This window comes from Monodelphis domestica, chromosome 4 (genome assembly GCF_027887165.1).
Source record: "Monodelphis domestica isolate mMonDom1 chromosome 4, mMonDom1.pri, whole genome shotgun sequence".
In the NCBI taxonomy this organism is placed as follows: Eukaryota; Metazoa; Chordata; class Mammalia; order Didelphimorphia; family Didelphidae; genus Monodelphis; species Monodelphis domestica.
This window is the reverse complement of record NC_077230.1, coordinates 191,736,969-191,758,017: the sequence shown is the minus strand read 5'-3', so window position 1 is coordinate 191,758,017 and position 21,049 is coordinate 191,736,969. Positions and strand designations below refer to the sequence as shown.

The 21,049-nt window shown below is 36.4% G+C and overlaps 1 protein-coding gene across 6 annotated transcripts in view; it reads left to right on the top strand.

The window, feature by feature from the left end:
- CCDC141 (coiled-coil domain containing 141) overlaps nucleotides 1–21,049 on the top strand; it is a 325,959-nt gene that overhangs the window by 281,005 nt on the left and 23,905 nt on the right. For all 6 annotated transcript variants that reach the window (XM_007494445.3, XM_056794081.1, XM_056794080.1 and 3 more), the window contains 2 exons: nucleotides 7,806–8,668; nucleotides 10,741–10,913. In XM_007494445.3, coding sequence (XP_007494507.2) covers nucleotides 7,806–8,668; nucleotides 10,741–10,913 — 1,036 coding nt within the window. The remainder of the gene's footprint in view (nucleotides 1–7,805; nucleotides 8,669–10,740; nucleotides 10,914–21,049) is intronic.

Genomic DNA, 21,049 nt, shown 5'->3' with positions numbered 1-21,049 from the left:
ATATGGATTTGAACACATGACCTCCCATCTCTAAACCTGGCCCTCAATCCATTGAGCCACTTAGTTGACCCCTTTAAATTACTTTCCAGAATAATTGTAATCATTTCCAGGTCCCCTGATGTGGATGAATAAGTCTGTTTTCCGCAGCTCTTTCAACAATTATAATTTTCTTTTTGGGTCATCTTTGTCAATCTAATTGGAGTGAGGTAGTATATGAGAAAAGCTTTACTTTGTATTTCTATAGTTAGTAGTGATTTGGAACATTTTATATATGGCTATACATAGCCTGGGTGTCTTCCATTTAGAGGTATTTATTTATTTCCTTAGGCTATTTGTCACCTAAGGAGTAGCTCTTTTTTCTTACTAAGTGAGGGGAAATCAAATATGTATAAGTTTAAAGTCTTAATTTTAGGTTCAAAAACTAAATTTCATAGGTATAATAATATATGATATACTAGAACCAATTGAAGTTGAAGTTTAATATCAGTTAATAGTATATATGGCACCCAAGAACGTTAATATCATTTGGGCTGCATTAAGAGCAGGATCATCTCCATAAAATAGTCCTCCTATACTCTATCCTAGTGAACCCACAACTGGAATATTATATTTAAGTTAGGGTGTCATATTTTAGAAAGGATGTTGAAATGGTAGAGACTAACCAGAGAAGGAGAGCTATCATGGTGTAGGGCCTTGAGTTTGTGCCACGTGAGAATAGTTCAAAGGAACTGGGAGTGTTGAGCCTAAAAAGTCTTAGAAGAGTCATGATAATTCTCTTCAAGTATTTAAGGATTGTTCTGTGGAAGGATTAGATTTGATATGGTTGGCCCTATGAGGTAGAACAAGGAGCAATGATCCAATGATCCACAAGTTCCAAATAGGTAAATTTAGGCTTGAAGGAATGGGAAAAAAACTTACAAGAAAGTTATATCAAAGTAAAAAGACCTGCCTTTGGAGGTAGTGGCTTTCCCCTCTTCAGAGGCATTTAGACACACAACAAAAGCTGTATAGTCACTTATTGTGTATGTATGCTAGAGAAGGAATTCTTTTTCAAATATGGACTCAACTAAATGGTCCCTGAGATACCTTTCAACTCTAAAATTTTTAATTTCTATGAGAAATGGAAAACCGATGGGAAATAGAAAGTTCTATTAATGTGTAATATTTAAGCAATATAGAAAAAAAATTTTCATTTCTTGTTTGATGAATGCAAAATCAATCATTTAGAATAAATTATATCAGTGATTGAATTTACCTGGTAAAAATTAGATTGTTTCTAAAAAATAATGTGAGATTTCTTCCCATAAAACACTATGAAAATTCTGAATCTCATATATATATACCTTCTCTTATAAATGATAGGAGGCCACATAACATTTTTAAACAGGAAAGTGTATATGGAAAGCAGTGTTTGCATGGTGATATGCATGATGGATTAGAAGAAGAAATTAGTACCAAGAATACCAGTGTGAAGACTATTCTCCGAGCAGCTAGGTAGCTCAGTGAATACAGTGCCAGACCTGGATTGGGAGGTCCTGGGTTCAGAAATGACTTCAGATGCTTCCTAGCTGTGTGACCTTGGGCAAATCTCTTAATCCCATTTCCCAGACTTTACTGTTTGTCTGCCTTGGAACCAATACACAGAATTAACTCTAAGAGAAGATAAAGATTTTTTTTTTAAAAAGACTATTGTGGTACTATTGTAGAGAAATCAATGCTTGAACTAGATAGATAATTCTAAGAATGAAAAGAAAGGAATGGCTTTAAGACACATTAAAAGAAAAATTGCAAATCACCTTTCATTGTCCCTTTACTCTCCCAATGATCTAGTCTCTTGTCTTTTAAATCACCCTTCAAACATGTCAATAATTGACCTAATGTATAGGTTCAGATCTGTGTTATTTCCATAATACTAAAACTTTTAGAGGTTCCCTATTCCTCATAGGATCAGAAAAAAACTCCTTCTCTTCACCTTGAGTGCCTAAACAACATGCCTCCACCATGCCCGCCTAGTTACACGTAGCCACTAGATGAACTGCTCTCTTTGGCACACATTCCAAGCCAACTATTCTCAGATCTCATTTTAAAGTCTCCCACACTTGATTGGGCTAACTCATGTAGGGTCACAAAGGGTAATGTGTAGGGAAATGGCTTTGTAAGGCATTATTTAAACAGCTCTTATTCTTTAAGGATATATGATTTCCTTAGTGGGGGCACTGCAGAGAGTGACCCAAATGGCAGCCCCACCACTGAGTGGTGGCCTTGGAGATTTGCTCTGGCCATTATCTTCTTCACTCTGTGGTCAGCCCTACTGATGAGTCTGTTGTTATTACTTAAGTCCAAATCCAAAGTACCCATCAACTAGTTCAAGCAACTAGATTAGGTTCCATACTATCATAGATTTAGAACTAGCAGAGAGAGACCTAAGAGATTCACTACTCCAGCTCCCTTGTTTTCTAAGTGGAGGAATCAAGTCATAGAAATATGAAATTGCTTGCCCAAGGTCATGCTAGGATAACAGGTTGAGATGAGGATGGAACCCAGGTCCTCTAATTCCAAATACTATATTCTTTCAACTTCACCATGTCTTTTTTTTTTTAGGCTTGGTCTTGGAAGTTAATGGAGGGGAACTTGGGTGACTTAGTAGATAGAACACCAGGCTTGGATTCAGAAGGAACTGGGTTCAAGTCTAACCCCAGACACTTCTTAACTGTGACCCTGGGCAACTCACTTAACCCCAATTGTCTAGCCACCGCTGTTCTTCTGTCTTAAAATGGATGCTTCCTTCCCAAAATTTTTTTTCTTTAGAACCTGCTTGAAATGATGGATGCTATTTCTTTAAAGCAGAGATTCTTAACATGGGACTTGGAATTTAAAGATATTTTATAACTCTATTTCAACATAATTTATTTCTTTTGTAATCTTAGGCATTTTATTTTATTCTCCATAATGGAAAATATTCTTCAAATTAGAAAGGGGAATTATAGTTGAAGGTAATTGATGAGAAAGGAAGAAAGCATCTAAATATTTTAAAATAAGGATGAGTTTCTTAAGCCATATGAATAATACTGCAGGTCCCCCAGGATGTGATCCTGGGACCATTGTCAATAATTGTTGAGAAATCATAGCCCCCAAGGAGAATTATAAGAAAGTTATAGATTAGAAAATTTTATCCTGACTTTTATTTAAATAGGGAAATAGTGGATACTTGAAGCTGCAGGCTGACAGGAATGACATCAGTCTCTAAAAAAATTTTCCAACAGAGTTTTAACAAATGGTTTGTGAGCCTCATGGAATGATAGTGAAGCTATCTGTGAGCTTCTGGGAGTTCCCAAGAGACATCTTACAACAAATTAACTTGCCTTAAAAATTGGATAGTAACTAAACCAGTAGCATAGGCATTTTACATATTGATTTCAAGAGGTCATTTGACAGAACCCTTCATGATGTTTGTCTGGGTAAGATAAATATGAACTAGAGAATCATACAGTTAAGTGGATATATACCTAATTGTTTTAGTGTGAACTTAAAGGAAGGTCTCTAGTGCCATGTTGTAGGGCTCCATCTTAAATCACATTTTAAAAAATATCAGCATGTGTAGGTAGCATATTTAACAAATATACAGATGACATAAAACTGGAAAAGACAGCAACTATGATGAAAGATATAATTAGGATTTTAAAAGGATTTCAAAAAAGATTAATCAGGATAAAATTGATACAATGAGTGTTAAAAGAAATAAAGTTGGAGGAAATGAACAAATATTTATTAAGTGCCCCCTGTGTGCTAGGCTCTTGTGCCTAGAAAAATGTATATTCTTAAAATTGGTTTTTTAAAAAATGTATCAACCAAACTACATATATAAAAGACACGATTTGCTTGCAATTGGTGTGAAAGAGAAAAATAAGTTTAAGCTGGCCTCTAAATCCATATAAGCTACAATGATAGATTGTATTATTGACAGAGCCATAATAACAACAAAAATTTTCCTGGGGCAAAATCAGAGAACCTAAGGCAAGCATATATTGCAGTCAGTACTGTTCTTGCCCCCAATCATGTGTATTAGGTAATATGGGTTTCCAAGCCCAATAACTTGATGTGGATGGCTTTTCCTTATCAAAGAGATACATAATGAAAATGAAAATTTTTTATTCCATTTGCTTAGGTTCAGACAAGGAAGAGCTGTGCCCACCAGGATGCTAATACCATATGACAATGCCCTAGTTGCCCACCACAAGCAAAGGCTTTGATTCTTAGAAATATAACAATCAGAATAATGAAGGCAATAGTCCTCTGCCCTTGATCCATAGTGTCTGGAAAATTGCATTCAGTTCTGGATGCCACACTTTAAGGGCACTGGCATACATGAGTGCATCCTAAGGCAGGGATCCAGAATGAGATAGGATCTAGGAACCATGTCTCATGAAGAACAGAGAAAGAATTTGCAAAAGTAGACACAGATTTGTATTTCTAACTTGCAAAAATTTTTTTTTGTTTCACCATATTGTAAATGACGGATGCTGAAGCCAATGCAAATAGAGTAGATGTCAGTGCTATGTGTTTATTAGAACTTAGACAGCATTCATTTACTAATCTAGAAGTTCTCTTTTATGCGTTTCTAGTCAGTACTCAAATATAGCTGAATCATCCCCTGTCTAACAACTCCTTGGCTCCAGGTTTGCATGCTAGTGAGGTTCTCTCATTCCCTTAAGATATCTTTGAATTAGCTTTGGAGGATATTTTGAGAGAGGGGTTGTGCCTGAGTATTTCATTATTAGGTCCTGCCTTCGGGATAATGATTTTATTCTCAGCACTCAGGGCAGTGAATCTGTTTAGAAATTAGACTTGTCATTTCTAAAATATGCTTCTTCCTACTTCAATACTCCATGAAGAGACTCTAGCCATATTTTAAAGTGACAGTTAAGTGGATTCTCGGGAGAGTGCATTTTCTCCCAGAATTCTTTACAGTGAACAAACACTGAACAAAGTGGTGAAGTATTCTATTACATGCATCCACAAAAGTCCTTTCAAGAGCCAACTTATATGGGTTAGATTCAATCTTGGAGGAGCCTTTATTACACAACACACACCCCCCAAAAATGCTGATATGCAAAAGACCCATGTTAGACCATAAACAATATAGAAAATGCATAAAGGATTAACAATAGCCCATAAATAAATCCCTGTTTCTTCTTCAGGGATTTCTACTTTTTCTAGAGTCCCAAAGTCTTTCACACTCAGCACCTGCCCAGGATGCTGAGACCCCCCGAGAAGGCAGGAGAATTTGAAACTGCTAGATAGGCAACACTCTGGCATTCCACTGAGGCCCTCTTTAATCCCACATGGCCCCATATAAACATCCACCTCATGTACTATTCTTAGGGTTTGGACTCCCCCCAAAGGGAAATGCCCATGGGCATGTTAACCAGGCAATCTCCCTTCTTGCCACTGGACCTATAGCCTGAACAACTCATAATAGTAGAGTGCAAAGTCAGGATTACTTTTTTCTCCATATAATTCCTGTTCCTTGCTACTGCTCCTCCCAATTGTGGAGGTTACACAAGCGATCTTCCTTCACAAAGAAAGGTACAGACAGAAAATGTCTCTTTTTTTGTTAGAAGATCAGATCTTCAGATTCTCTGACTTGGAATTGCTAGAGAGGCAATACTCAACAACTCTCCCAAAAGGTTCTGGTTCAGAAACAGTTGTTTTTCAGGACTTTTCCCCTTGTACCATATGAGTTTGATGTTTCCTTTTAGGTCTAGGAGAGCATCTATGGCCAACAGGATTATTCTTGGGTGAAAAGAATGACTCTCCATCTTTTAGAAGCCTCATTGATCATGGATAGAGCTTCCAGATGCTTTTCAAAATCCCTGATAAGAAAAGCAATAGATGTCATCAGAAATGAAGTACTTCTAGCTATGCCTCTCATTTAAACATTTGAGGGTTCTGCAAAAAGAAAGCAGCACCTTGCCTTCAGTCTCTTTACTCACATTTGAGGGTAGCCAGCAGGAATGCACAACTAACACCTGGACTGAATGACCAGAAAACAGACAGGGATCTTCCTTATATGATGTTTACTTTACAAATACCATAGAGTAAGAGAACCATATCTGAGTTGTGACTTTGAGGTCCAGAATTTAAACTCAGTCTGTAAGGGGAATTATTTTCTCTCCCTTCCTACTAGGCTTATACATTCTATTTCTATCTTTTATTTAGGGAAGAAAGAACTTCTAAAATTTAAGACAAAAGGTCATTAATTCTGTTTTAACTCAACTCTCACCCTGAACATTCATTTATTTTAAAAGCATGTTTAGAGTGTATGTTGAACTCTTGAGTAGATGCTCAGCAACTGCCAAAAATTTAGAAGGGAAGGTCCCTTCCTCAGAAGAAATTTGAAATTTGGTTCAGGACAAAAGGACTCTCAAATGTTCTTGAGAGGCATAGAAGCACTATGTGTGTGATGGTATCTGTCGCTTCTCTTCTGTTTGGGTCTTTGAGAAGCATACAGAGGCTCTATCCATGATCAACAAAAGCCATTCTTTTCATCTAAGGGTAATCCTGCTGGGCATGGATGCTCTCCTAGACATAAAAGGGACCATCAGACTCATGTGGCCCAATTAGGAGACAAGTGGAAAAACAAAGTAAATGCCTGATAATGTAGTATATATGCTAAGGAAGGCTAAAGAATGGTAGGAGCACAGTGATTCAGTCCAGTACTTTGAATATAACACATTCTCCATAAATGCTCTTTGAGTGAAATTAAATAAAGTGAGATAACTTGAGTGAGGAAAGGCTTATTCAAATGGGATCTTTAAGCCAACATTGGACATGTAGTAGAGAAAAGTGAAAAGGCATTCTAGGCAGAGGGACCAGCACAAGTTTTAATGTATACTGCGATAGATATCTGTCGTCCTGAATTCAAATTTGGCCTTAGACACTTACTAGCTATATGACCCTGGACAAGTCATTTAACCCTATTTGTCTTGGTTTCCTTATATGTAAAATGATCTTGGAGAAGGAAATGGCAAATTATTCTAGTATCTTTGCCAAGGAAATTCCAAATGGGACTACAAAGAGTCAGATTCTACTGAAATGACTGAAGAACAGAAAATGATAGATACTGAATAGAAATGTATAATAAACAAGTTATAGATAGTCATTATTTGTGTCTGTGTTCTTTTATTGCAGCTTATAGCACATTTCTAGATCATAGGATAGGAAGGCAAATTGCAAAAGTCAAGATAATTTATATCTAAAAGGCTGACAACACTTAAAATTGCCTTTCCTGAGGAGTCAGATTTTGAAGGGTAAAGGGATAAGAGAATGATAGTGAGCTAGGACAGTAGAATCATGAAAATTATGGACTGAGGGGAGCTCAAAGAACATTCAATCACCACCTCATTTTCAGAATGACAGAAATGAGGTTCAGAAAGTAGGTTAAGTAACTAACCCAAAGCTATAGAATCGGTTAATGGCAAAACTGAGAGTAGAATCCAAGGCCACTGACCCCCAGCCTAAATATCTTTCCTTACTTCCATTTAATGGAATGTTTTCACCAGAGAAGACCTTGGTCCACTTTGGGTCAAACTAGTATTTCCTTAGCCATGGGAGGGAGGATTCAGACAATTAAAGAAATCACTTCATATGAAGGCTCCTCCTGATGAGTCTTGACATTTTCTTCAAACTATTAGCTTTCTTAAGTTGTTTTTCCTCTGGCAATTGAGCTTTATGTTAGCTGGTCTGTATCTGGGGTAAAAGGTTCATGAAAAACTTATGGCTTTATTTTTCTCTTCTCTCTGAAGGAACAAGAACCAGAAGCAGCTATTTCAATTCACAGAAGTGTAGAGGAGGACCAGTTTCCCCAGGAGGCATCATGTTCAACCAAAGAGGATTCCCTACAGCCTCTGCTCCTCTCTGAAGAAGGGCCCTCAGAAGATGAATCTGATTGTGCCTCCCCAGATGATATCTCCTTGCCTCCACTTCCAGGGAGCCCTGAATCAAACCTCTTGCAATCTGAAATGGAATTTGATGAGCTGCCCATCCAGAATGCTCAGAGCTTGCACATCAGCTCCTACAACCTACAGATGAAGATCAATGACAGGGATCCAAGAGAGACCCACAAACCAGGTCCTTCAGCACCTGTCACTTTTATTTCTAATTGCTGGGGAGAAGCAGTTTCAAGTCCAGACGAGAGGCCTTTACCTCTCACCCCAGGACACTGCCCCGAATTCAAAGCTGATGTCCCTTTAACTCCCCTGGAATTCCTGGAAAAAGAATCTACCTTCAGAAAAATCAGTGCTAGACCTCCAGAGAGCATGACAAGTAAAGTGCATGAAACGTGTTTGCAACAGTGCCATCAAGTTCACAAAAGCATGCTCGAAACCCAGGAGCAATTGCATGATAATAATAACTTTACTAAAACCCAGGATAGACTGCATGCTAACCCTGACGCATTCCCAGGTCTCCTGTTTCAGTCAGACACCATCAGAAGCTCCCAGGTTACCCGAGAAGAGATTAAAAGTACATCAGAAAAGAACAGCCGGGTCAGCCTAGCTGGTCAGGCGCCTAACTTCTCCAGGCTCCTGTCTAATGTCACAGTCATGGAAGGTTCTCCAGTGACTTTGGAAGTTGAAGTAACAGGATTTCCAGAGCCTACTCTGACCTGGTGGGTAGCTTATAATGAAAAACATTGAATCACAATGAATTACAAATCACTGAGAACAGTAGTTCTGTGGGCACTAACTCGAAGGCTTAGGGTGATTTGATGACTATCCTTCTACCACACAGTTCTGCATGGTCCAAACTCACACTATACCCCATACACACTCTTTCCAATAACAGCACTGCTAGATATCTTATTGGGGGAGGGAGGCGGGGAACACCATATGAAATAATAATTCAAGAGGCAGCTTTCCCCCCTTTTTTCTTATTCTTTTTACAGCATAATATTCCATACTTCTAAATGTTATGTTTTGACTAATTCTCTCCCATCATCTGCCACCTGTCTACTTCTACAAACATGGAAATGCCTTCGTTTAACATCTGCTATTTAAGGGGGGGTAAATGTAAACTTAGAGAATTTTTCCCTTTTCCTTTATTTCCCTTCTTTCTCCCTTCTGTTCAACACATTACACATGCTGTATATCCTTTGTTAGTTTATTTTGTTTTTACATTATTAAGATTCCTTAAAATTGTTTCTCTCATGTAAAAGATAGGTTATAAAAATGTTTTACAATGGATCTAGAGTATGGATTTTTAAAAATGTGAAAAGTAAAGATGAAATAAATCCATTTTCAATGCAATAAAACAAAGGTTTAAAATTTAACTACCCATAAAACTCCAGATCAAAACAAAACCAGGAAACATTTTAACTAAAAAAAAATAAAAATGCAACATGCCATAGATGATGTTAATTTGTGGTTTCCTAAGCTGCCTCTAGATTCAAACCTGACACCATTGCTAAAATATTTCAATACGGAATTCTCAGATTTCAATATGAAGTTATTAACAACTTAACACTTGGTAAAGAAAATTAAAACACAACTTTTGGGTCTTTGATATCAATTTATTTTTATAATAGCAACTTCTATCCTCAATTTAAAAGGTCATGACTCTCTCAAAAAAGAAGTTGTTTTTGAGTATTTGAAGACTTGTTTTCAACCAGACTTCTATGATGGTTGATGGTAAAGAATAAATGATAACTGCAGGCTTTGCAGAGAGCAAGTTTTTATCTATGAACCACGAACTAACCTAAGTAGAATGTCATTTGCTTATTATAATGTTAGTATGGTCTGAATTTTAATGAAAGATTTCTACATTCTAAGTGTGTTAGTGCAAAGGTACTTGAGGCTGGGTATAGTTACCAGTCTCCTGAAATATGTGTGAAAAAATGTCTGTTTTGCAGAATATCCAAAGCAAACTGCACCAAAGTTGGTAGTATCTTTTGGTTTTAACTAGATATGCCTGTGTCCTTAATTAAGTAGAAATTCAATTTGATGATGGGTAAAAGGCGTTCAATATTTAATTCTCAATTTTATTAAATATTAGTTTAACCCCAAAATGTTGTTTGAGTTTTTACTTGTCCCCCCACAAAAATTTATTAATTTCAATAATCCTTATTTCAAGTGGTCTCAACAGTCCTGGAAATATCATCTTTGCCACTAAAATTTTAAAACAAGGTCATTTAATTAACAACTGATTGGATTGCAAGGAATCACAAATATTAAGAGCAAATAAATTCTAAATTGACAGGTGGATGACTGAATGAAATAGTTCTTCACATATGGCTCATTTTATGAAAACTCAGTGTGCAAAAAAATCTGAATTTTTGAATATACAAATTAGAGAACGCTTCATTGCTTTATAAAATAACAAGGAGTTAAAACATGAAGTTACACCCAGAATTTATTTTATACCAAGGGAGCTGCATCTTATTTCTATATTTACTCTAACTAATCAATGAATAATATTACCAACTAGTCATTTATACAATCCTTCTGAAAGATAACATTTTCTAATATGCAATTTATAGAGTGATCATGGAAATGCAGGTGAGCCTAATTCAACATAAATAGCTATTTTTAATTTTTAAAACTGAGTTGGGTTTTAGAGTCATAATATTATTTAGGAATTATTCGAGAAATAGCATATAGACTATACAGGCTGTTGAAACTTAGAAAATTGTGTTGATTAAAAAGAAAGTTGATTCTGACTTGAATAACTGACTCTCTACTTCAGGTACAAGAAGGGCCAGAAATTGACAGCAGATGGGCACTTAAAGGTTTTACACAAGGAGACAAAGCACACTGTGTTCATTCAGAAGGTGTGTGAGACAGATGCAGGCCTCTATGTTGCTCGGGCCCAAAACACTAGTGGCACTCTCTCTTCCAGTGCCATTCTCTACGTGACAGGTAACATCGGGCCACCAATCACGAGAATAGACTGGATAACGCTGTGTGTCATCTATATTAGTGTTTCACTAATGTATTGGCTACTCACATAGTATCTAGAGTATTGACCCCACTGGATGCCATTGTCACAAGCTAAAAGGATGGTAAACCCGTGTCTCTCTGTTGCACTTCCCCCCCATCTGCTTCTCTCCCTCCACTCTGGACATATTACTTGTTTGATTAATGCCACTGCTCCATGAGATGATTTATTTTTCCTTTATTGTTTTAAATGTTTACTTGATGAACTTGGTAAATTATTTGCAACAAATAGAGTTATATCTTGTGCTCTAGAAAGAGATGTCTTTGATGCAATAAACAGTCAAATTATGCCATGTTTATTACCTCCTAGAGGGAATGTAGGTGCACTCAGGTGGAAACCTCAGATCAACATATGGACATGTATTAAGTCTGAAATCCAATTTATTTTTGATCCCTTATTTATTGTGTATAATTATCAATGTTTCTTTTTTAGATGTAGCAGCAGAAATCTATGGTCCAAATTATTTTCATCATTACTAATGTTGGTGTTTATTTTTTGATTTTTGTTTATCAAACCTCTTTTATTTGTTTTTAACATGAGTTATATTACTTAATAATAGACAAATCCAAGGGTTATTACATATAGATTATAAAATTCCTTTTGCTATGTTCGACTTGATTTCTTGGGATCTGAATATCTATCAGGTGTATAGATGTCCCACACAATTCAAGTACAGTTTGGACGTTAGGTTAGCACAACAATATGAAATACATGTACTTTTAAATCACTATATTAGCAATGAATGGACCAAGGACACAACATAGAACCAGATTTTCCTGCATATTGATCTTAGCTCTGCTGTGGACCAACTTCCACGGTATTTGGTAACATGCTTCCCATCTATAAAATGGATCTCATTCTCTACCTATCAGTGCAGTTCAGAAATTTCATTTAGTGCCTTATAAGGATGTGGGAAATAAAAGGCAGGAAGTCAATGCTAGAGATAATTATAGTGTGTGAAATTTGTGTGGCTGTGAGACCTACTATTATATTCGTTTGTGTCTTGCCCACCATATCTCTCCTTAGGTCTCTCATTTAAATGCCTTAGTTATTCTGACAACTAATTAAAGAGAGAAATATTTTATGTACAGTATGAGAGAATAGCAAATATACTAACCCTAGAGTCAGAGGACCTCAATTCAAATGCAGCCCCTGATGCATACTACCTACATGATCTTTGGCAAGTTACTTATCTTCACTGAACTTCATTCCCTCATCTGTAAAATTAGGGGGTTGGACTAGATATCCTTTAAAGTCTTTCTTAGCTCTAGATTTTTGATTCTATGTAGGACTCCAGACAACTCTAAGTACCTAAAAAGGAGCAATGGTATTTCCTAAATTGGAGCTTAAAAATTTTTTTTTTACTTCCTGACTAAGTCTTTTTCAAAAAGACAAAGAGTCTTATGGAAAAACTCATGAGGATTCAGAGTGTATAAGGTAGGGAAAGAAATAAGCAAGAAGCTCAGATAGCATCTATCTTTGTCTCATAAAAACCATTATAATTATGAAGAATTTGTTGGATCTTTATGAAGAAGCATCAGAGTCTAATCATTAATTCAGGGGGAAAAGAGTACCTTTACTCCTTTTCTTTTTTGTTGGTTTCATACTTTAGAGGATCAGATAAATATTGTAAGCATAATCTTATGCCAAAGAAAAATCTTTAATTAAAAGAATAATTCATTATACATTTTTGACAAAGGCAAAAAAAGAATTGTGTCACTAAGGTCCTGTAAATAATTAAAATACTTTAATAATCATATATTCAACTTGTCATTAAAAATTACTATTTCATCCAAAGGTCTGGCATACACAGCAGAATAAAAATGATTTTCTGACTTCTGGATTAAAATAATTTTTTTCTCTCCATTAAATTCTGTCCAGAAATCTAGCAAAACACAAGAGAAACCCATGGATAGCACTGTTGAATGTTTATTGTCTTAGTGATACTATTCTTTCCCCAGAGTTTTAGGTCTGCTTATGGGTTTCTGAGAAAGCTAACGCCAAAAGCAAAGATTTCTCAGAATGTACATGCATCGTACTTAAGTTTCTATTTCTCTTCTCAAGGGACTTATCTAACAACGCCTTTTTTCCCTGAATGCTGCTCTTAAGAAATAAAAACAAAAGTTTTACTTCTACAATCACATCCAAATTCCACAAATCTTTGGTTTTATGCCAAAGAATAATTATCAGGTTTTTTTTTTCTACTAAGAAAAGTTATCAAGTTAAAAGTCAATCAAACAATTGCTTCTGGGAAATAAAATATAATCTGAAGCACAGGTCAGTAATTTGCTACTAGATCCATGAGTTCATGCTCCATATTTAGTTATCACATAAATACATACTCAGAGATTTAGAGAGAGATCGCATACATATTAGCCAGACTTTTAAATTAAAAAACAGTATATGATATTTAAGGTTTCATTGTAATATAAACCTTAAGAATGGATATTAAAAATATTGAGCATTTATAAAGTGATTTAAGATTGCCAAACCATTTTACAAATGTTGATTGATCAAATAACATTTGATTGTCACAACATCCCTAGGGAGAGGCGTCATTATTATCCCCTTTTTACAGATTTGGAAACCAAGGCAAATAGCATTTAAGTGATTTGCCTAAGGCCACACAGCCAATTAATATTCGAGGACAGATTTGAACCTAGTTCACCAGGTCCAACACTCCATCTGCTTTGCTACCTAACTGCTTCTAATTTAAGTACTAATTAATATAAGAAGAGATAAATTGATTGTCTACTAACTAGCCTTTAATTTACATTCTAATCCCCAAAGTGTTATTTTTATTGTAGTAACTCTCTTCACCATGATGAAATATTTTTCTTGTTGAAAGTTTGGACTTGATTTAAATCAGACACAAGTCAAGCAAAAACGTCCTAATAGCTAGAGCTAAAGTGAAATAGGAGATCCAGAAGACTCCTCTATCCACTTTGCTGGAGTAGTTCAAGCAAAAACTTGATGATTATCTGTTAGTTATATTGTAGAGGGAATTCTTGTGTGTACTGAATGAGATGGCCTCCAAGAATCTTTTCAATTCTGAAGTTTGATAACAAAGCCTGACTCTGGTATAAAACGTAAGCTTTTAGAGAAGAAGCTGTATTGTAGAAAGAGCCCTGGACTAGGTCTCCTAGTACCTGGATTCAAATCTACTCAGATCTACTGGTTATTGCCTGTCTATCACTTATCTGGGAGTTTTGCATTCTTCATTTGCAAAAACACAAGGTAATTCAAGCTAGACAATACCTGAACTGGCTCTAGTTCCTCAGATTCCATTATGGTTTTATTTAATAATTTTAATAATAAAATTAATAATTTTAGTAATAATGGTTTTATTTAATAATTATCACAAAGATGAATCATGAGTTTACTAATTTTTCTTTCCTGTAGGCCAGTGATGGCAAACCTTTTAGAGACAACATGCCATGTGCTCTCTCTCCCCCACCAAGTGCCAGGTGTGCCTTGCCCTTCCCACCCCCTTACCCTGCACAGGGGAGGGAGGAAGCGCTCCTATTGGCCTGCTGGGTGGAGGGGTAGGTGAAATGAGGAATGTCCTCAGTGAGTATAGAGTGGGGAAGGGAAGTGCCCAGAGCTCTGTACTCCTCTCCAGCTCTGCTGACTGTGAGCCACCCACCTTTCCCCCATGTACTTCCATTGGGCTGCAGGGCAGAGGGGCAGGGGATGGGAATAAATGTCATAAGGCATGATGGAGAGGGGAAGGGGAGCAGCTCTGCCCGAGTCCCTCTGCCTTTCTAGTAACAAACTGGGGGGTGGGGAGGGTTGGCCAGTGTTCACAAATAGTGTTCTGCATGTCATCTTTGGCACCCGTGCCATAGGTTCATCATCAAGTCTCTAGGCAATAACTGGCCTTTAGATTAAAGTATGTATAAAATACATACATGGTGAACAGGTTATAGTAATTCATACCATGGTTATAGCTGTGTTGCACACACCTACACACACTATTTAGTAAATGTAGGTGAAAATGAAAATTAAAGGAATCCTAGAGGGGAAAAGGGGGAAGAAATGACATTTCAGGATATACTTCTGGCCTAGAGGAAAAGGTATGAGATTTGAAGTTCAGGGAATGTGGGTTCAAATCATGCCTTTGCAGCTTATAGAAGTCCCTGCATCCTTGGACTTCTGTTTCTTCATCCTTAAAATGAGAAGATTAATTTCATTTCTGTTCTGTGATAATCTCCATGTCCAAAGAATGAATATGGTAATGTACAAGGGGAGGGGACAATTCTACTTACTTAAAGGGTAATATTTTGGGCTGCTAGTATATAAAACTTTATTATGGTCAGAATTTTTGTTTGTTTTTTAATATTGGCAAAATTGCCCTAAATCTCTGAGCCAAGAATTAAGGCAATAACCCTGATTTGAGAAATGATTGCAATTCTAACAACTCTCCTTTTCACTCAGTGGTAAAGTGGTACCACTCTTGTATTCCCTTATCCAAATTTTTTTCCCCCAAGATCAGGTTTTCAGAAATAGATACTGTATGTAATCCATTTTTGCCATGTTCCTAAAGATAGATTCCTGGAAATATTACAAAGGTAGCTATGAACTTGAAAATTTTCCTATGCCCATACACTGTGCTTCTGATGACCAGGTTCCATTTACCACTCCAGACTCAATATTTTTGGAATTTTTGGTTTTCATTTTACTTCTCTATAGTGATTGCTACATATGAGATATTAACATCTCTAGAGTGTTTAAAAATTCTGGAGACACAAACCATTTTTTTAAAAAAATGTACTTCAATTGAACTTTGCAATGGTATCAAATTTCAGAACTTGGATTATTTGAATTCCAAATCAGTGTTAGAAAAATGGTAGCATTCTGTTCAGTTTTCTACTTTTCTTTACTCAAGAGCATTTTTTTCTTAGAAAATTGTCATCTGTTTTTTCATATTTCTGTCATATGCACAGTCAGTATTTTCAACCCTGCAGTACCAAGTAAGTGAGTTGAAACAAAACAGATTATCTCCCAACGTGCTTTGGGATGGTTCCTGGCAATGCAAAGGCAGGACGACCTGTTTCCCATTTATAATCAGCAGAGTGCATAGCCACATCAGACAGCCTCCAGATTTGCATTCACTGAGTGAAACAGTGTCCTGCCTAATTCAATAACAATTCATTTTCTCTGCTTTCATCACATGAGATGAGATTAGAATTTAATCAGCTATATGTGAATCCAACCTGAAAAAACAAAACAAAACAAAAGGTGCAAAGCTGCTAATTTGGCCCTTTCCCAACTGCGTACATGCTGGGGTTGCATATTCTGATCCATGTTCAAAGCTTATCCATGGAATGAGATAGCAAGGCTAATAAAGGCTATGGTATTATAGCTATGGAGTCAGTTAGTCTTGGTTTATATTCCACATCTGACTATCTTTTGTGACCTTGGGCAAATTACATAATGTCTGGGCCTCAGTTTCCTAATCTGTAAAGTAAGAAAATTGGAACAGATGTTCTCTAGAGCCCTGTCCTGGTCAAGATCTCTGATCCTTTAATACATGTATGGAAAATATCATCAGGGAAAAAAATCAGAAAGATGAAAATATGAGTTAGCCTTTCCTATATTTCTAGTCCATATTTTGATGAAGTCAGAATACTTTGTGTATTTTCTCTCTCCTTTACCTTTTTGTTAAAATACTACCTTTTAAAATCCTTGTTATTATAAAAATAGGGTTAAAGTTTTTTTTTCTTATTACCTTAGGCCAAGTGAAATAATTTTGCCAAGTGCTCTGCAAAATTTAACGTGCTATTTAAATGGGAGTTGTGATTCTTATTACACAGAGAAGCATTAAACAAAATATTAAAACAGAGCAAAATATTAGATCCTAAATATTCTTTGCTTTTTATCCCTCTCATCCATCAAAACAGTATTTTGAAGTCTTTCCAATCTCTTATGACATAAAAGGTAAAAAATCAGTCATAGGTAGAGAAAAAGTTACCTAGAAATCAAGCTTTCTCTCCTTATTTAAGACAGCCATTGTCATTACACAGCAAAGAAAGGTCTTTGGGAGATCATATATCCTTGAATATACAATTCAATACCACAAGCATTTAGTGAATTGTAAAGTAAGAAAAGTCATTGATCTTGACTTGAAGGATGAAAATGGGGAGACAAGGAGGAGTTGTGTCTGATGGTTTCTAATGTCCTCCTACTTATAATTCTATTATTCTTTTGTCTTTACTTTTCTACTTTCTTTCACTCATCATAACTAGCCAAATGCCACATCTTATCAATTCTATCTTCAACAACATCTCTTACATCCATTCCCTTCTGCCCTCTACTATTACTCACCACCATAGTTCAAGCCTCATCACATGTCGCATGATCTATTACATTAGCCCTCCAAACGATTCTTCCTGTGTTCAGTGTTTATGTCACCCCATCCCAATCCATCTTCCACCTCCATCCTACCAAAATAATCTTCCTAAATCACTAGTTTAATGATGTCATGCCAATGTCAAAAAAACAAACAAATAAACAACACTTTAAGGGCCCTATTGCCTTGTGAACAAAATTAACCTTTCAGGATCTGATTCCAACTTATTTTTCCAACCTTCATGATTTAATTCTTCAAGAGCAGTAGAGTATTACTAGATAAATCTCTCCTCCTTCTTTATTACTTTGAAACAATCAAAACACAGCCAAACCAGATTACTCCCTATGACTGACAGGTCACCGCCTCTCTCTGTGCATGTTATTCAAATGCTCTGAATGCTTTTTGTAAACCTTATCTTCCTACAAGGATTAGCTCAGGTGCTACTTCCTATATGTAGCTTTTTGTGATCCCTGCTAGCTGGAATTCCCTCCTCAAATTTTTCTAAAGAATTTTGTTGAGGTTGTTGGATCTTACCATATAGTATAACTCACTCCCATACTACCACCACCCAGTCTTTTTGAGGCCAAGGACCAAGTCATTAAAAAAAAAAATCAGTGTATCTCCAGTCCAAGGACAATGTCTTACACATACTTTCTCTCAGATATTTAAATGGATCTGTAATCTTGATGATAAAAACCATTTCCACTTTTAATAAAGATTATATGCCATCCTGCCATTTTCAGTCTTCCCATAAGTTCACCACCAATGTGCTTATGGCCTGCCACTGAAGGATACTATTAGAACACAGCGGGCAGGCAGTGATGTTTCCTTGTTCCCTCCACATGACCCAGCCTATCTTTTATCATTCATACATTTCCTGAAATAAATCCTCTATTTTGTCATTTTTCCCCATCAGAGTTTCCTTCTTATATGTTTCAGTCTGATTGTATGAATTCCCAATGTCCTTTGGTTGATCCTGATTTTCAGTTTTTAAGCAATTATACTGTTCTGTGACTTGAAGAGTATAGTAGCACCAGAAAAATATTACTACTTTTGAAAAATGGACCTATATTTCAGGGAGAAGCAATGAGTCATTAAAAGCACTCTTCAACTTCTAAAGGCAATCCTGCCTTGCACATAGTCAGTGCTTAATAAATATTTGTTGAATTTATAGTGATAAGTGGGGATGAAGTGGAGATTACATTAATAAACAGCTCATGTGAGGTGGCTTCCATATTTTCAATAAAGTAAAAGACAAGTTGATCCATTTGCACTCCTGGTAAAGAAGATTGAGTACTTAAATGGAGAGATGTCTCAAGGAGTACTCCAAGGAGTAATAAGAGGTGAAGCTGGATAGGATAAATTCTGATTTCTCTCCTTCCTCTTGTACTGATAGAAAAGTTAATAGACATCATGAATATGTATTCTCTAGTTACAATTCCTCACACTTATTTCCTCTTGCAGCGAGATGGGTAGCCCAGTTTGAGAATTAATACAGGCAAGAATAAAACACAACAGAAAAAGGAATCCTTTTTAAGAGAGTACTTAGAGCAAGTGTCGGCATTTGCTACTGAATTGTCACAATCACCTGAATACCAAAGAAAAATTATGTGTTATAGCATGTACATGATTCTTTAAAAGAAATCTTGTTTAAATAATGAAATGATTTTGGGGAAAATGTTAAGTCCTTTTATATTTCCAAAGAATAATCCAGGGAGGGACAATTTATCAAATAGTGCTCTGCTGCCTTGGAAGAATTAATTTACCTCCCATTGGTGAGCACTTTCCTTCCAGCTAGTACCATGCTCATATTGCTAATATTATTTCTGTGATAACTTGGGAGAACTCTGAGGCCAAAATATCTTTGACTCATTCAACTTCAGAGAAATGCTTGGTCTTATAAAGCTAAATATCCTGGTCTGTTTTTTAATTAAAAGATAAAATATGAGTAGGCTCTATGACACCCACATTTTCTTTATCTATGCCTCTTTCAATGAAATCTAGAGTGCTTGTACTTTAAATTAAACACTCTTTCTTCCATCTCATTATATGTGTTCTCAACTGTCAATTTTGGTAACTTGTCATCAATGTTCACTTGCCCGGCATAAGGCTGGCATTTAACCTTTATGTGGGATTAAACAAAAGAAAACGGATACACCAGAACATGCTTGTGTTGAATTGGCCTTCACCAAAAAAGCTTTTTAATAGCTATCTCTAGTGGAGGCATAGAAAATGTCCCTTCCTAGACTTTAAATTGGATTCACGAGAAGAACACTCAAAAATCATCCTTATTCTAGCAGCTAAACAAGTCCACAGAAGTAAAAAAAAGTAGAATTGAGACATTTGGGACTCAACAACCCACAGAAATTCCCTTTTGAAAACTGTTAGCTACAGAAGAGACTTCACAGAATGTTGGCATGAAGTCTGCATGCTGAGGAATGGTCCAAGGAATAATCCTCTAGACGAGATCTCCTTTTCCTGCCCCCGGAGGCCGTGCCCAGAAAAGTCGGTGTATAAAAACCCTCAGTGAGTTATAGGGAAGATTTTATCTGACCCAGAACTACCAAACTGAGTAGTTTTATATACCCCAAATACAGGAAATCAGAATTGGTAGCATAATGATTTTGTAACAAGAAAATTCCAAAAATATAATGCTGTACAAATATAAAACTTGAACTTGCATAAGGAATTTGTGTGACTGTATTTATATTTGGATGTACGTATGGATCTCCAGATATAAGATTCTAGACGCATATACTGATGTGCATATATGTGCAGGTGGCTATGTGTATATTTATATATTGCATATCTGTATACACAGATAGCAGTGTACATATATGTGTGCATGATTGTGTGTATATATGTGTGTAAATAGATTTATATATGTATGTGAATATGTATAGAAATAGAGATAAATATCAATTTGTGCATATATGTGTGTAGATATAGACAGATTTATAAATGCGTGTATATAGATATATCTATTTATCTGACTATATTTTCACATATACAACATATATTTAAATAGATACCATAAGGTTACATAGCCAGTACCCACATATGTGTGTGCACACATATATAGCCCACAAACATGTCATATGTACCAGGCATTGGGCTAAATCCTGAGGATACAAAGGCAGGCAACAGCGCCATCGCAATCACTGTCTCCTCAGAGCAAACATTCTAACGTTGTGGACAACATGAAAATAAATAGATGGAGAGTGGAAGGAAGGTAAACTTAGAGAGGAAGGCTCAAGTGCCTGGGGAACGTAGGAAAGTCCCCTGGAGAAGGTGGCCTATAAGCTGAGTGTTGAGAGGAACCACGGAAGTCAAGAGGCAGAGGTGAGGAGCATTGTGGGCCTGGTGGACAGACAGAAAGAGGCCGAGAAATCGGGGCTGGAATTTGAAGGCTTGGGGTCTATAGTGTGAGAAGACTCCAAAGAGGAGAAGGAGTCAGGCTGTGAAGAGCCTTAAAAGCCAAAGGGAAGACTTTATCTGGATCCTGGAAGTAAGGGAGCCACGTGGTTGGAGAAGGGTGACATGGTAGACTTACAACTTCGGGAAAATCACTGATGAGTGCACAGAGGCTGGGATGGGTGTCAGACACATATATTTATATATAGCATAAAGAAAATACCCAGGCTTGTGAGTAATTCACTTGGCAGAAATAACTATGGTAGACTTATGGAAAGGAACACTCACTCT